General features: G+C 56.0%; 2 protein-coding genes across 11 annotated transcripts in view; one reads left to right on the top strand and one right to left on the bottom strand.

Moving 5' to 3' along the window:
* ZNF236 (zinc finger protein 236) overlaps window positions 1–15,011 on the top strand; it is a 132,082-nt gene that overhangs the window by 101,497 nt on the left and 15,574 nt on the right. The window contains exons 28-29 of one of the 3 annotated variants that reach the window (XR_010836920.1): window positions 3,974–7,724; window positions 7,897–9,298. The gene's annotated coding sequence lies outside the window, so the exon portion shown is untranslated. Of the gene's footprint in view, window positions 1–3,973; window positions 7,725–7,896; window positions 9,299–15,011 lie in introns of those variants that run through there. The other 2 variants (XR_010836921.1, XR_010836922.1) reach the window with 2 other exon arrangements.
* MBP (myelin basic protein) overlaps window positions 1,797–15,011 on the bottom strand; it is a 111,994-nt gene continuing 98,779 nt past the window's right edge. For 6 of the 8 annotated variants that reach the window (XM_067015276.1, XM_067015273.1, XM_067015272.1 and 3 more), the window contains 5 exons: window positions 13,545–13,652; window positions 12,241–12,276; window positions 11,811–11,843; window positions 8,507–8,626; window positions 1,797–3,200 (listed from right to left, as the gene is read on the bottom strand). In XM_067015276.1, coding sequence (XP_066871377.1) covers window positions 3,156–3,200; window positions 8,507–8,626; window positions 11,811–11,843; window positions 12,241–12,276; window positions 13,545–13,652 — 342 coding nt within the window. In that variant the 3' untranslated portion in view covers window positions 1,797–3,155. The remainder of the gene's footprint in view (window positions 3,201–8,506; window positions 8,627–11,810; window positions 11,844–12,240; window positions 12,277–13,544; window positions 13,653–15,011) is intronic. The other 2 variants (XM_067015274.1, XM_067015277.1) reach the window with 1 other exon arrangement.

Below are 15,011 nucleotides of genomic sequence, written 5' to 3'. Positions count from 1 at the left end.
TGTTGGAGCCTTCACTCCCAATGTGACAGGACTTCTAGGAGCTAATTAGGGTCTAAGGGCGGTCGTAAGGGTGAGGACTGGTGCCCTCATAAGGAGAGACACCAGCAGTGTGTCACGTGCCCAGAGGAGTGGCCGCGGGGAACCAGCAGGCGGGCGACGTCTGGGGGGCGGCCCAAGGAGAGCGGCCTCCCCAGAATCCTCCTGCCAGCACCTTGGCCGTGGGCTTCCAGCCTCCAGAACCCCGAGCAAAGAAAATATCTATTGTTTCAGCCCCCCAGTCCGTGGTATAGTGTTACGACAGCCCTAATAGACTTAATTAAAGGCTTGGCTCTCTCGTTTTCAGTTGCTGCAAGAAGGCTTTTCGTTTCCTATTTCAGTGTTTTCCTCAGGCCCCCGTTCTCTCTCCTCCCCCAAATCCCAATTCCAATTTACAGCCCGCACCGGATTTATAAAGCCAGCCCCATGGATTGAGCCGACATCCTCTCCGCTAACCTCTGACCTGCTCCCAACTCGACCCTCCCTCCAGAGGTTGTTTCCGCCGGGCTCCGCAGCCCGGACCAGCTCCTCGGACCATCCTCCGCCCGGATGGACGGGAGGCCACGACGGTTCTCGGTCCGGACCATGTGGCATGGAGGCGGCTGTGCAGATTGATACAATATCTTGGAAAGTGCGATCATTTTGGTTTCCTGTCCTGGTGGGAAGAGCCTTTCTTGGTTCAGTAGACCCTCCTGATACCGCTAGACGAGCGATGGTTCTCGGGGTGAGCGCAGTGAGATGAGGAAGAGTGTCCCGGCTGGGGTTCCAGCACCCCCTTCTCTTGGAGCTCCGCCTGGTAAACTAATTTCCTTCAACTTGAGAGGGGTGATGCAGACGGCTTTAGATAAATGCTCAGTGAGAACACCCCTTCCGTGGTTCATTTCCTATTTTGCGTCGTTTTTATTTTAGTATCACATTATCGTGGTAAACGCTGTGTTATTCTAGGACACCCCTATGGTTTACCATTTAATGCGTTTTCTATATATGTAACATTAAAATAGACTTGTCAACTGGCAGAGCGGAATTGAAAAGATGTGATGTCTTTGCGTGCTTTTCCAAATCCCTCGGTCTGAAAGGGTTTGGGGGTTGGCATGGCTTGCAGTCCATCTACCCCATGGACGGGGCCTCAGGCTACCGGGCGGGGCCGGCCTTATTGTCGGGTTGGAAGTGCGCGGCGCGCTTGAGCCTGGGCGCTCCCTGAGCGTGGCCAGTGTCACCCCGCAATCGACAGGGAGGGCGCTTCCCTTGCTGGGATTTGTGAGTTTCTCAGGGCTGCTCCTGAGACGCAGGGGAACCAGTGGTTTGTTAAAAGCAAAACAAAAGATTTCCATTTACCTTTTTGAAAAGATAATTCTTATAACCAAAAGCAACTACACATAAGATTTCCAGTACCACTTATCTTTGTCATCGTCTCTGCGTGGCAAAAAGTCATTTTTCAAAGATTCTTCAGTTCAGGTTAACGGGGACTGGTACGCTGGCAAGATAGGGAAATGTAAATATACTCTAAAGGATCGTTTAAAGATAAATTTAAAATTATTTTCCTCGTGAGTCAGAGACTCTGCCCTAACGGCGGCCTCTATTCCACTTTCTCTTATTGATACACAAACCATCTGACGCTAACTCACCTCCTCAAACAGGTGCCGAGAGGCAGCTCTGTCCCGTGACACTAAGATGCCTACTCACATCAGCTCTGAGTTTTGCTCTACGTGGGCTTGCGTTCCACAGACCAGAATAAAAGCCAAAGAAGATGGCCATGCAAATATCATTAAAAGTGTATTATTTTATTTCAATATTCAAGAACAGTGCATACTTTCCTCGAGACCCAGGGTCACAGCTCTTGCTGTTGGGTGTAGCCACGAATGGAGGTCACTCAGTCAACAGTCAGCTCAAAGATGCAGTGTGTGTGTGTGTGTGTGTGTGTGTGTGTGTCGAGCAACTTGGAGGTTTTGTTTCGGAAATTTTTTTTTCTTATCCTCTCATCATTGAGGCTATATATTAATAGACATTATATTAAACCCACACGAAACATTCAGAATTAGAAGGGGATTAAAGAGTCGCGTTTGGGCGTTACGTTGACTAGTCCTCATCTCCGTCCTAGGGGGGCTGACGCCAGTGCGCGGGGCTCCTTGGAGGGCTTGTGGGAGAGATGCTGAACTCAAAAGGCGGGAATCAGTAGGTTACGGGGGGCGGGGGGAGCGCAGGAGATGTCAGCTCGCGTTAGGAAAGCGCGGGATTGGAGGACCTCTTGCCCATCCCCACGTGCTCGCCGCAGGCGAGTCGGAAAGGCCAGCGTACTCATCGTCAGGGGGGTTCCGGGAGGAAGCGGGCGGGACGGTTACGTTTCCGCCGGGGGTGGGGGCCGGTTAGTGTCTGCCGTGTGCACCGCCGTGCTGAGCTACGCCACCTGTCACCTTCGCGCTCACGGTGACCAGCCTGCCACCGCGAGGCTCCCCGGAAACTCCTGCCACCGCTCCGAGCTGCGCCACCTCCCGGCCGGCCGCCGGGCTCGGGTGGAAACAGGTCGTGGCCAGGCCGCTCTGCTGCCCGCCGAGCCTGTGCCGTCGCCGCCCGGTTTCCCAGCAGAGCCCGGCCCGCCTCTGCCCCCGCGCGCCCTCTCCGCCTGCGCCGATCCGGCTCATCCGGGTGTGTGAGCCGCGGCCACCACGCGGGACAGTCCCCGCTGCCCGCCCGCCTGTCACGTACCAAAGCGCCCGCCGCCAAGCCGCTCTGCGCCCAGCCGATCGGTTAGAAGGGGAAGGGCTTTGGGGGGTGAGCGGCGGAGGCCGGGAAAGAAACCAAAGGAAGCTCGGAGCCGCGCGGACTGCGCGCCCCGCGCGCGGTGGTCCCCAGGGCCGCGCCCCGGGCCATCGCGGGACGGGGGCCGGCGACGGGGGAGGGTCGCCGGCCCCGGCGCTCGGGGGACGTCACTGATCTCCGAGGGCGCGGGGACAGCGGGGCGGCCGGCCAGAAGCCGGCGGGCCGCGCGCGGGGCCTGCTGTGCGCTGTCGCCAGGGTTAGGGGGCAGCGGCTACGCTAGGGATCTGCGGCTCGCGGTTAACTTCCAGGCAGCTGTGTTAAGAAGCTGGGGACGGACGGGATTCCGGGACACGGGCAGGGCTTCAGCGTCTCGCCATTGGGGACCCCGAACGGCCGTCTCGTCCTCCCTGAGAAAAGGAAACAGAGGGTTAGGAGGGCCGGGGCCGCGCGGCCGCCCCGCGTCCTTGCGGTCACCAGGTCGCCAGCCACGGGGCCTCTTTCTTCTGGGTCTGTTGCTGGAAATGATGCGGCACGGGGCCAGTCTTTGACCCCGTGTCTCCAGCATCCTTTAGCCCGTCGGACCTCCAAGTGCCACAGGGCAACCAGGACGCAGAGAGGTGGGGTCTCATCTGAGAACGTTGCATTTTCTGGGCGTGATAAGCTCAACTGATATATATTAGCAGGCTTCAGAGGAGCTCGTTTCCTCGGCTGAGATTCCCGGGGACTGAGGGAAGCGGCCCGTGAACGATGACAGGGACAAGCTCCTCTGTGGGAGCTGAGGTGCTGACGTGACGGGCACACCCTTGCTTGGGCTGCCAGGGAGGGGTCTCCCCGGGGACAGTCCCTTCCCGTGAGCCCTCTTCTGCATCACCAAGAAAACCAGCCTCCCGGAGGGGCCGGCCACCAACTCCAACTTCGGGGTCTTAAAACATGTGAATCGACATGTTTTCTGGACAAATACAATTTGCGATTAAATTTTAAAAAGAGTTGGCAGTCGTGGAGGTGGAGACGGCTGGGCGAGGACAACTGCGTTCAGGGAGCGTGGCTCGGCATCGGCTCTGAGAAGGTGGCACTTATCACCCCAGATGTCACTTAGATTAACTCGGAAAAGGGCACGCTTTTTTTTTGCTTTTGAATTTTCATTCAAATTTTAGTCTTTTGGATTTCCCTTTTTTCTTAGGTTATGGATGAAAAATTGATCTCTCAAAGATTCCCCAGAGAGCAAGATAGACATGAAATACCCTGTTGACCAGATGACAGACGGGCACCGATTGACCTGACCTCGTCCACGTCTCCGTCCCTCACATTACCAGAAATAAGGTGACGAAAGCACAAGGGCCCCAGATCCTTATAATTAACGCAGTCAGCCAGAGAGATGGTAGCTCTGATTGCTTGGGGTTTTGCTTTTTCCAGAAACGTCCCTATGCTGCTGAACAACTCACCGGAGGAATTTTATTTTCACAAACGAGAAGGTTTGTGGAATTCTAGCCTCTGACGGTATCAGAAATCACCCAGAGACGCTCCCTCCCAGGGAAGGGGCTTTGTCACCTCTGCCTCAGGGCCACCCTCCTCAGCGGGGACTCGGGTCCGGTCCCGTGTGAGCCCGGCTCAGCTTTGCGTGCTCGGTCCTCAGAGCCGCTGCCGGAGGAGCCTTGATCCAGTCTGCCCTGGCCCACCTTGCCCTGAATTTCCTGCAGATTAACCTGTTAGGGCTCCCTCGAAAGTGTGATTTATTCCTGTGCAGGAGCAGAACCGCAGCCCCATCTGACAAAGTACAGCTGTGCTGAGACGGATTCAGTTCCCCACACCCTTGGCCAGACAGTTCTCGGGAGACGCCACTGAATGTCCTCAGGGCTCCCTGTGAAATGAAAAATGGCAAATTTGGGGGTTTTATTTTCTATCATTGTGCCTACAATTTATTGAGCATCTCCCGCGAGCTAAATCCGTGACATGTTTCCTCTTGTGAACGAGCAAGCCAACCTGGAGGGAGGCATTGTTAGCGTCCCCCTTTTTGCCTGGTCGAAGGAGCTGAAGCTCAGAGAGGTTGTGTAATTTCCCCAAAGTCAGCCAGCCAAAGGGGTTAGAACCCCTGATGAGGAGGGAAATCGTCCTAACTGCAGACGTCTGGGTTCAGCCCTGGGACATTCTGGTTCAGAAGTCTTGGGAGACCCAGAAATGGTCTGGGCATTGCAGGCAGCTTCCCAGCCAGGCTTGGGTCACTGGTGGAAACCCTGCAGTTCTGGGTTTAGATCCAGAGCTCCTCCAGGGTCTGCATCCTCGCCGTCTCATTGCTACGTTTCAGAATTGAGACACATATATCGTGATGGTCTCTGGTAGCTTGGACGTTTAGGGTAGAATTTATTTCTTTATCAGATTTGCCTCAGAACTGACATTTTGAAGAGTGGGCCCTGCCTCTGGTTTGTTTGTTTGTTTTGGTGTTTGTGTTTTTTGGCTTCGTTGGGTCTTAATTGCTCCGCAGGCTTTCTCTAGTTGCGGTGAGCAGGGGCTACTCTTCGTTGCGGTGCGCAGGTTTCTCGTTGTGGTGGCTTCTCTTGTAGCGGAGCACGGGCTCTAGGCGCGCAGGCTTCAGTAGTTGTGGCGCATGGGCTTAGTTGCTCCGCGGCATGTGGGATCTTCCCGGACCGGGAATCGAATCCGTGTCCCCTGCATCGGCAGGTGGACTCTCAACCACTGCGCCACCAGGGAAGTCCCTGCATTTTATCTGACATTAACCAACTTAGCCATGGTTTACTCACCACTCACTTCACGTATTTAAGGTTTTTCTTGAGGAGACTAAGTCTCTTCAAAGCTGAGTCATGCTTCACATCACCCATGAGTGTCCAGCATCTTCCAGAATCTGGGTCATGGGGTCCATCCATGCCGTGTGTATATCCCGACCACCAGATACACCATACATGGGGCTCGATACTGAATTAAAGATTAGGTGACCAATCAATGAGTCTTTGGGTTCCTGACCAAATTTTTCCACCATAAATTGTAGAATCTCGACGTTTTAATGAACCAAGTAGGAAGCCCACTTCTGCAGGTCAGAGGTCAAAGGTGATTCAGGTTGAGGAGCCGCTGTGCTTTGCTGGTGGTGACTGAGCCCTTGAGACGGGGCACATGGGGCTGTCAGACCTCCTGGTGACCACGCCACGTACCACAGGACCTTCTCATGTTAAATCACGTTGTGCCCTGCTGTGATCCCAGCTGGTGTTCCCCAGGAGACACTCCCATTCTCATCGGAGCCCATGAACACCTGGCACAGGAGTCCGTGGAAACTCCCGCCTCCCCCAGGTGGCCACCGGACTGAGGACACAGGGGGAGGAAGCTGCCACACGGGGTGAGAATTGGGCTGCGTTTGCCTGCGATGCTGACACCGTGATGCTCGAGGACGCAGGACGGTCCAAAGTCCGGGGACCAAGCAGCTGGCTCCCCTCCTGCAGCCGGATCATGGCTTGCCTTTATCCACAGGGAGCATCTGACGGTGCGGAGGGCGTCGTGGGGTCATGTCCTTACGTCGCCGCTCCTGTCATAACAGATGGACTCTGTCTTTTCCTCACTGGCGTCCGTCTTCCGTATGACGTGTCTTCCAGCTGGAAGAGGAGTTGACTGGACCCTCTTAGCAGTCAGGGCTTTGGTCGTAGTTGGATGTCGGCAGGGAAGTGCTGGCCTGTTTGGATGAAGGATCAGCGGAAGTGGCAGCTGGGCTGTTACTCTGACGAGAAAACATGGGACCCGAATATGGTGAAGTTTGTCCCTGCCCAGCTGCCCTGTGAACACGGTTCTGTGCCAGGGATGGCAAGTGCCCTCCCGGAGCCTCAAATCTGCGTGGACACGGCCCCAGCGGCACGGTAGGCTCGCCGAGGCTCCACGGGGTCATCCCAACTCCCGACCCCCTTCCAGCTTTACGCCTGAAAAGCTGACACGTGGCTGGAACCTGGGCTCAGCCGTCAAAGCCCTGGATGGGCAGCCGCGGAAATCCACACGGTCTTCCTTGCTCTGCGGTCCAGGAAGTGCAAAATCCGGTCCCGTTTTTGCTAGTTTCTGCCAGACGGCCTTTCAACATTAGATCGTAAGTCACACCGTGCCACTAGATCCCGGGGACCTCCCCCTTCAGGGCCAAGGTCAGAGCGCTCAGGAGGGTCCCGGGACCCTCTGTGCGGGGAGCCCCTCACCCCTCCCACCGGTCACTCGGTGCCGCTGCCGTGGCCGCCTCCCTTCTCCGGGACCCGGCCAGGCGTCCCCGTGCTCGTCAGCGGTCAGCCGGGAGCCCTGTCCCCGTGCCAGGCCAGCCCCTCCCCCTTCGCGTCCGTGCGCCCGCCCCCCGCCCCGCCGGGCGTGCCTGGCGCCCGCCTGGAGTCCAACGGCCTGGAGGACACAGAGGCACGTTCGCGCTCAGCCCATCCCGCCTCCCCGCAGCGTGCGCCGTGTGTTCTCTGGCGCCCGCCCGTCAGGACGACGCGGCTCCTTTAAGAAGCGTCTCCTGCGCGCAAGGCTTCGCCCTCACGTGACACCGCACGTGGCACCGCACGGGGCGGGCGCTCAGCAACGCCCGGGGCAGAAGCCGCGAGACCACAGGGCTGCCGCGCGGGCCGGGCCCCGGCGCCACCCGCGAGCAAGCCCGACACTGTGTTAGTCCCGGGGCCCCAAGCCTCAGGTGGAGGCGGCACGTTTCCGAGGACGCGCCTCGCGCCGGGTTCTGTGACCCTCCGAGGAGCTGTCAGCGGGCCCCGGGGCGCTTCCGCGACCGTCAGAGGGCGAGCGAACGGAGCCCACACGCGTCCCTCGTGCCACCTGGAAGGCGCCTCGGGCTCAGTCATGGCCTGGAAGGGGCAGAAGCGGGTCGCTCCAAACGAACGGCGGCCCGAGGACGAGGCCTCACCCGGCTCCCGGCCCTTCAGGCTCCCGGCTGTCCGGCTTCCTCACAGGTGAGTTTGGCCTCGGGCAGGAGACACCCTGCCCGTGGGCGCCCCCGACCTCCCCCGGGGGGAGCTGCAGCCTCGCGTCTCTGCGAGGGAGGCTCCGAGCGGCCTGGGGGGAGGGGCCCGTGCCGGCCCCCTCCAAGTCCAGAACCTTCCCTTCCCTCTTCGTGCGGCTCAGGCGCCCGTCTCCTGCCAGAGCCCCTCCTGAGATGTCGGGTGCTCCGAGCGAGGCCGTCTTGTCACCAGCGGGGAGGGCGTTCTACCCGCTCCACCGTCACAGCGGCTCTGGCCACGCGTCCGTCACCCCGTCGTCCGCACAAGCCGAGCCTCAGGGGGCCCGGGGGCCCAGGTCACTCACGGACGGACCGGGTCTGGGTCCGTGTGGCTCTGCCGTACGCGTTAACCGACGGGACGGGTGCCCGTGGTCCCCGGGGCCTCTCGCCTATCCAGCCGTCTTCCCCTCGTGTCCCCTTGGCTGCTGCCGGTTCCCGCAGGGACGGAGGTGCTGCCGTGTGGCCAGGACGCCGCCTGACCTTCCAGCCCCCGTGCCTCCCGGGCCCCGGCCGTAACCACGGCGACCCCGTCGTCCGCAAGCTCCCGAGGGGCCGCGGCCTGGCGCCCAGCGCCGCACCTGTTCAGGCGGGCCCTGGAGAAGCGCCTGCCCGGGCAGGGATGGCACGTGGGGCGCGGACTGCGGAGAAGCGGCGCGGGGACGGGCCAGAGGCCGGCAGTCCCAGCCCTGTCCCCGAACCCGCCCCCGCGCCGCCCGCCTTAAGAAGGTACCTTACCAGCTTGAAGATTCTGGAAAGCGTGCCCTGGGCGTCGTGCCCCTTGAGGCCCTTGTGAGCCGATTTGTAGTCGGAAGCTCTGCCCCCATAACCGAATCCCGGCTTCTGGCCCTCGGCTCCCTGCAAGAGAGGACGGCCGCTCTCAGTCCGTCCATCCAGCCTGGGCGGCACAGACCCTTCCCATCTGCTTCACTGGAGGCGTCAGCAGCCTTCAGACTTTGTGACATTAGGGGTCTCCTACCTTTCTAAGGTGCAAAGACAAAATTCCCAGTTCTGCAGCCTGGAGGAGCTTCTCCAGGACAACCAGGACCAGCTCCCCTGGCCGCGGCCTGGGTGCCCTGAGTGTGGATGGTGAACTGGGACCAGGGTCCTTCCCGGGGCTCTGGGCTGGGAGCCGGTCACCGTAGAGGGGAGGGGGCGGGTCCCGGCTGGGAAGCCCTGTCCCCCAGGCCGTGCACCTGGGCACAGCTCCAGAGCCAGCCACCTGGACGGGTCTCAGCAACCCCACGCCCTGGCTGTGTGACCTTGGGCAACTGTCGGAACCTCTCTGAGCTATGGTTTCCTCTTCTATAAAATGGGGATAATGGATGCTCTGCTTTGAGAATGGAGCCTGCGGCTCTGAACTTTCGAGCTTGCTGTCGTTATGGGAAGGGGGGTCCCCCTGGCAGCCCCCAGCCCGGTCTCCAGCTGCCCCGGGAGCCCCTCTCACTTCAGGGAAAATGGAGAAAGTTGCCTTCGTGACATGTAGCAATGACAAGTGATTACTGAAATGTAAGGATATGTGTGTCTCTAGGACCAGTCTGCATTGTAATGCGCTTTAGCTTCAAAGGGAAACTTCCACTGTGAACACAAGAAAGGAATGGGGGAAATTCTGGTGCTCAGACACAAGGAATGTTAGCCTTTGGGGGTAACGGGTGTCCAGCCTGGGGTGCGACATTCCTCGGGGGGGCGAACCACACATCCTGTCTGCGTCACGGATCTTATGCAACAGACAGGCTCTGAGGTCTCACTTCACCTTTCGCCAACAAGAAGTAGGAAGCTCTCTGTCTGGCCTCTCCTGAGAATTCTATACACAAAGTAAAACCGTCTCCTGATCGAGACCCCAGAACCCTTTGCCACAGGCTGCAGCGCTTTCCAATTTCACGAGGGTGCCTTAGGGCTGGAAGGAGCTTGGGAAACCATGGGATCGATCCCTCTAGTTTAGGCTCCAGAAGCTTCCAGATTCCTCCAGTCCACCCCTCTTGTGTTTGAGCTGAAGCTGGACCAGGGCCATCTGTCCAGGCACACGCCCTGCCCTGCAACCCCAAGCTACTTCTCTTCCGCCCGGGTTTGGAAACACACAGTGGCCACTCAGCTACTTTCATGTGAAGGTTTGGTTTCAAGGGTTATGAAGTGTGCAAGGGACAGGGGCAGTGAAGATCCACATACGAGAGGAGCCCAGAACTGCCCTTGAATCCCAGAGGTTTCCATGGACACGCTCGCTCCATCATGGTCCAGGGTTGGGGGGATGGTTAAAGAGGACTGAGCCAAAGGACAGACACAAGAGTTGTAGAGATCCACGCTTTCCCATGCAAGTGCTAAATCGTTCTTACTCTGCTATTTTCTCCAAAACTAAAGAGCTTCTGAGAATTAAATTCAAGGATTGGTTTTCAGATTAATAATCTGCTTAAATTTTCTCCTTTCAAACTCTTGGTCATTTATATATTTGGACAACCTAGAATTTACAAAAAAACATACAACATAGTTCAGAAAAGTGGTGGGACTTTCAGGAACTCCAAACGGGAAGACAGTCGTGTGGGTCTAGGAAACTGACAAACCAGCTCACGGAATACAGAGCAGGATTTTACTTTGGAAAAAAAAAAAAGAGAAAATTAACAGACATTAGTGGGGCCAAACACAGAGACGTGAGAGGCATGCAAAGGCCGTGCTGTTAGCTGCCGGGCTGAAGTGGCCTTTAAACGACTGGAAGAAACATGGTCTTTTCCCCTCCCATCACTCCACGTTGGCCTATGGCTTCGCCATGCATGGTTCACGCCTAGAAGGTTAGGAGGCAGCTCAAGCGGTTATTAAAATCAGATTTCTGGGTCAAAAATGGATCTCATTCTTGAGCATCATCTTTGTCTCCTGCTGGCACAGAAAGTCAGTCATTGATTGTCCCTGAGGGCTGGCCCGTGTCGGTTCCCTACCTTACCACCTTTCAGCAGATTCATTAGGTCAGGAAAACGCTCACGTGTATTCGTATAAAATGGTCCAGCAAATATCTCAGTTCATATTTCAACGTAATGATGTGTTGGGGCAGTTTACGGTAGCCTCCCCTGCCTTTTCTCTGAGGGTGGCTCCCCCCTTCCCTCCTTCCTTCCTTCCTTTCCTTCCTTCCTTCTCTTTCGTTCTTTTTATTTCTCTCTAAAGTCATTCATTCATTTCTATGATGCTTATTAATTGGGTATCACAGATATGTAGGCTCTGCACTAGAGATATATTGTGTCTCCAAGGATATTGGAGGATGTGTTTCTAAGGACACTGTGTCTCCAAGACAGACACAGTTCCTGGCCTGTAGGTTAGTGGTTCTCTTTTTATTATGGAAATTTTATAAAGTGAGAACTCTATCTAATATTTGCTAGTAAGTATGGTCGATAGATTTAGTTAAAATACAGGTAGGCATCTAAAGTTGGCTCAGACACAAAATTTTACTAGAAAGTGAACAAATCAGCCATTTAAAATCTTCATGGGTTAAACGAAGATTTTAATCTTCTTTAAAATCTTCTCAGAAACTCCTAAAAAGGTTTTCCTGGATGGCTTGATATCCAGGCTTTAGTTATGACTAAATCAAAACCCAAGCCGAAATCTTCTGGATCACTTAGGTTATAAACTGAATGACTGAATTTCCCATATTTTTCTCTCGTTAGCAGAATCATTTTTTCTCCACAAAATGTCAACATCTGGCAGGAGAGGGGGTGCTGGCTATTTGGACAGGTCCACACGCGACCTGCGGGGACCCATTTTTCCTCATCTGCCGTTTTGGAAGGAAATCAGGAATTTTCTCATACATGGAGTCGCTCCTTCCCTGGGGAGGAGCCCAGGGCAGTCTCCTAGGAGCCCTTTGGTGCCTGGGCCCTGGGTCACGGAAACAGGAGCGTGAGCCCAGCTGGAAGGAAGGACCGGCTGCGGCGGAAGCAGCGGGGGACAAGCTGGGTGGGATGGGAAGGAAGGTGGGCCCACAGAGCAACTGAAACAGAGCAGAACAGAACAGCTGAGTGGCCGTGAGGAAGGAGAGGCAGTGGGTGGACGTGCGTTTGTCACCTACCCAGCTAAATCTGCTGAGGGACAGTCCTCGCCCCTGTGTGAGGAAAAGAAAAAGAGGGACACGGTGATCAGTGTGGGGAAAACGTTCTCTCCACGAAACAGGAAACACAGGACAACACAGTGCTGAGATGGCAGACAGGTTTGGGCAGACGCGCCCTATCCTGTGGTTTGGCCGTGGCCGCCGGGAGCTGCCCAGGGAGGATTTCAGATTGGGGTTGAGAGGGAAGGCAGCTAGGGGCGGTGAGCGCTGTCTGCGCGGCAGCAGGCGGGAAGGGGTGTCACGCACGGCTCAGCCTGTCCTACATGGGCTCACGGGGAAGGACATTTTGGGATGAAGTCAGGGAGCTCTGAGTCCAGCCCTCTTTTTGATCCATTTAGGGATTTCAGGGAAGGGCTGTAAAGTGATGACTCCACACCTTGGGAGGTCTTACCTTTCCTTGTGATGGAGGAGGTGTGCGAGGTGTCACCTGCAAAGACAGGAGAATGGTGAGCGGCGGTGGGGGCCCTCCCTCACAGCAGCCCTGACCCTCCTCGCGAGAGCCTCCTGTTGTCACCATGTGACCTCATGTTGTCACCTGGCTTGTTGCTAGTTCCCTGCTAGCTCCTGCTTGCTGGGAGGGTCGAGTATCTATTGGTATAAGAAGCCACCCACTCAGTCTCTGCCCGGCATCCCCATTCTGTTTTAGTGGAGAGAGAAATATACAGTTTGAGAATTTGAAAGTATCCAATGCTACCTAGATCTTCCAGAGCACACAGAAAGTGTTTGAGAGGATGGGAAACACACCAAAGGCTCTGCAGCCACAGAGGCGATTCCTCTTGGCGTGTGCTCCCGTGACACACCCCCTGTCGCGGGCGATGGAGACGGTGAACGTCACCACCATCCTCTCTGGGGTGGGCAGTCAGGGGCCCCTGGTATTCGAGCCTCAAAAGGGACACCCTCAGGTGTGCGACTCCGAAAGCTCCCTAATCAGCGTGAAAATACCATCTTAGATGTCTGCTGCACAGAAAGTTTATAGTTAGAGCCTGTGGTTTTGTTTTTGTTTTTAAGATTTTATTTTTTAGAGCAGTTTTAGGTTTGTAGAAAACTTGCACAGCAATTGCAGAGAGTTCTCAAGACCCCTCTGCCCTGCGCACAGCACCCCTGGCTTTCGTGTGGTCCACTTGTTACAAGTGAGCCAATGTCAATACATTAACCAAAGTCTGTGGACTCCGTGTTGTAACATTCTGTGGATTTTGACAAATGTATGAGGTGTCTCCGCCGCCACGGGATCACTCAGAGGAGACTCGCTGCCCCCAAATGCCGGGCCCCCCTAGTCTATTCATGCCTCCTGCCCCCGCACCCCTGATCTTCTTACCGTCTCTAGAGTTTTGCAAAGCTTGTATTTTTGAACTAAGCATCTCCTACTAGCTTAGTCTCAAGAGGAGTGAGTTCTTTGGTAGAACTCAATGTTTTAACACAAAGCCAAGCTGCAGATGCAGCTCAGACCTTGGGACCAGGTGCTGGCCCTGGGCTTCCGAGGCCAGCCTCCCCCTGAGGAAATGGGAGGCGTCACCTGGGGACATAGTCAGACCCCCCCCATCATGGATTACAGCTGTGTCACGTGGAGACATACTCAGAGCCCTCGTGGATCAGAGCTCAGTGTCACCTGGGGACGTACTTGGGCCCTCGCGCACCGGGGCGGGGCCGGGCGCCCCCACCCCCTAAGCTGCCCCTCCCCCCGTGGCTGCCACTTACGATGTTCTTGAAGAAGTGCACTACGGGGTTTTCGTCTTGGGGCCGGCCGTGCTGCGCCTTCTGGGGCAGGGAGCCGTAGTGGGTGGCTCTGGCCGCGTGGTGTCCATCCTGAAAGACAGGGCGCGTGGTCTCAGGGCAGGCTGGACCCTCCGCTCATCTGTGGATCCAGACGCGTTTGGAGACCTGATGCCAGGAAGCTGCTGACGTCACAGGATGCAGCCAGGCGGGTGCGGTCCGGGCAGTGCTGTCCCCACAGGTCCCGCCTCGGCTGACCTCCCGGCCACCGCAAACGCCCCCTCGGGAGCCCTCCCGACGGGAAGGCCAAGCTCAGGAGGGAGCATCGCCAGCCTCCCCGGACACGGACTCCACCTTCAGAAGCGCTGACAGAGCCTGCGAGCCGGTGGTCCCAGGAGGGGAGGAGGGGGACTCGCCCAGAGCCCTGGCAGAGAGGACGGTGCTCGTGCACAACCCCTGCTACGGGAGTGTGGGACGTCGTGAGCATGAGGGGGTCAGGAAATGTCTGGAAGGTCAGAGGAATCTCCTGAAAGCCCGTCAGGTAAATGCGCCAAAGCCTCGTGCACACCTCCTCCGTCACCAGCTCGGTGCTTGTGGTTCGAAAGGACCCTTCCCGTTCGGAAGACACTCTTGCCACCGAAAAGTCTAAATTGGGCTTCTCGGGAATTTAATGCATTTAATGGGCTTAGTTTCACTGGTGATACCTGCACCCCTGACTGGGTTGTCCCTGGAGTAACAAGTGCATCGTCCCCAGCACTAGTTACAGGTACATTGTACCTGGTACTAGTTATAGGTGCATTCTCCTCGGTACCAGTGACAGGTGCATTGTCCTTGGTACTAGTTACAGGTGCATTGTCCCCGGCACTAGTCATAGGTGCATTCTCCTTGGTACTAGTTATGGGTGCATTGTCCCCGATACTAGTGACGGGTGCATTGTCTCCGATATAAGTTACAGGTGCATTATCTCTGGTACTAGTTAACAGGTGCATTATCTCTGGTACTAGTTACGGTTGCATTATCTCTGGTACTAGTTAACAGCTGCATTATCTCTGGTACTAGTTACGGTTGCATTATCTCTGGTACTAGTTACGGGTGCTTTGTCCCTGATACTAGTGACAAGTGCATTGTCCCCAATACTAGTTACGGGTGCATTGTCCCTGGTACTAGTTGCGGGTGCATTATCTCTGGTACTAGTTACAGGTGCATCGTCCCTGATACTAGTTACAGGTGGTTTATATACCATTTTTCTGCAGGCTGTGTTGGATTTTGAGTCACAGAAACATCGTGTACCTTGATTCACCCATTCTGTGATTAAACTAGAAAAATTACTTAAACTTTACAAAAAGGTTTTTAAATAAATGAACGTTCAGTCCTATATGCAGGTCTGATATTATTAAAACTTATTTATGCTGTGACATAGTTAATGAAGTATTGTGTAGATAATAATAATGT

This window comes from Kogia breviceps, chromosome 15 (genome assembly GCF_026419965.1).
Source record: "Kogia breviceps isolate mKogBre1 chromosome 15, mKogBre1 haplotype 1, whole genome shotgun sequence".
Classification (NCBI taxonomy): Eukaryota; Metazoa; Chordata; class Mammalia; order Artiodactyla; family Physeteridae; genus Kogia; species Kogia breviceps.
Note: the sequence above shows the minus strand (reverse complement) of the source record. Positions and strands in the feature narration are given on the sequence as shown.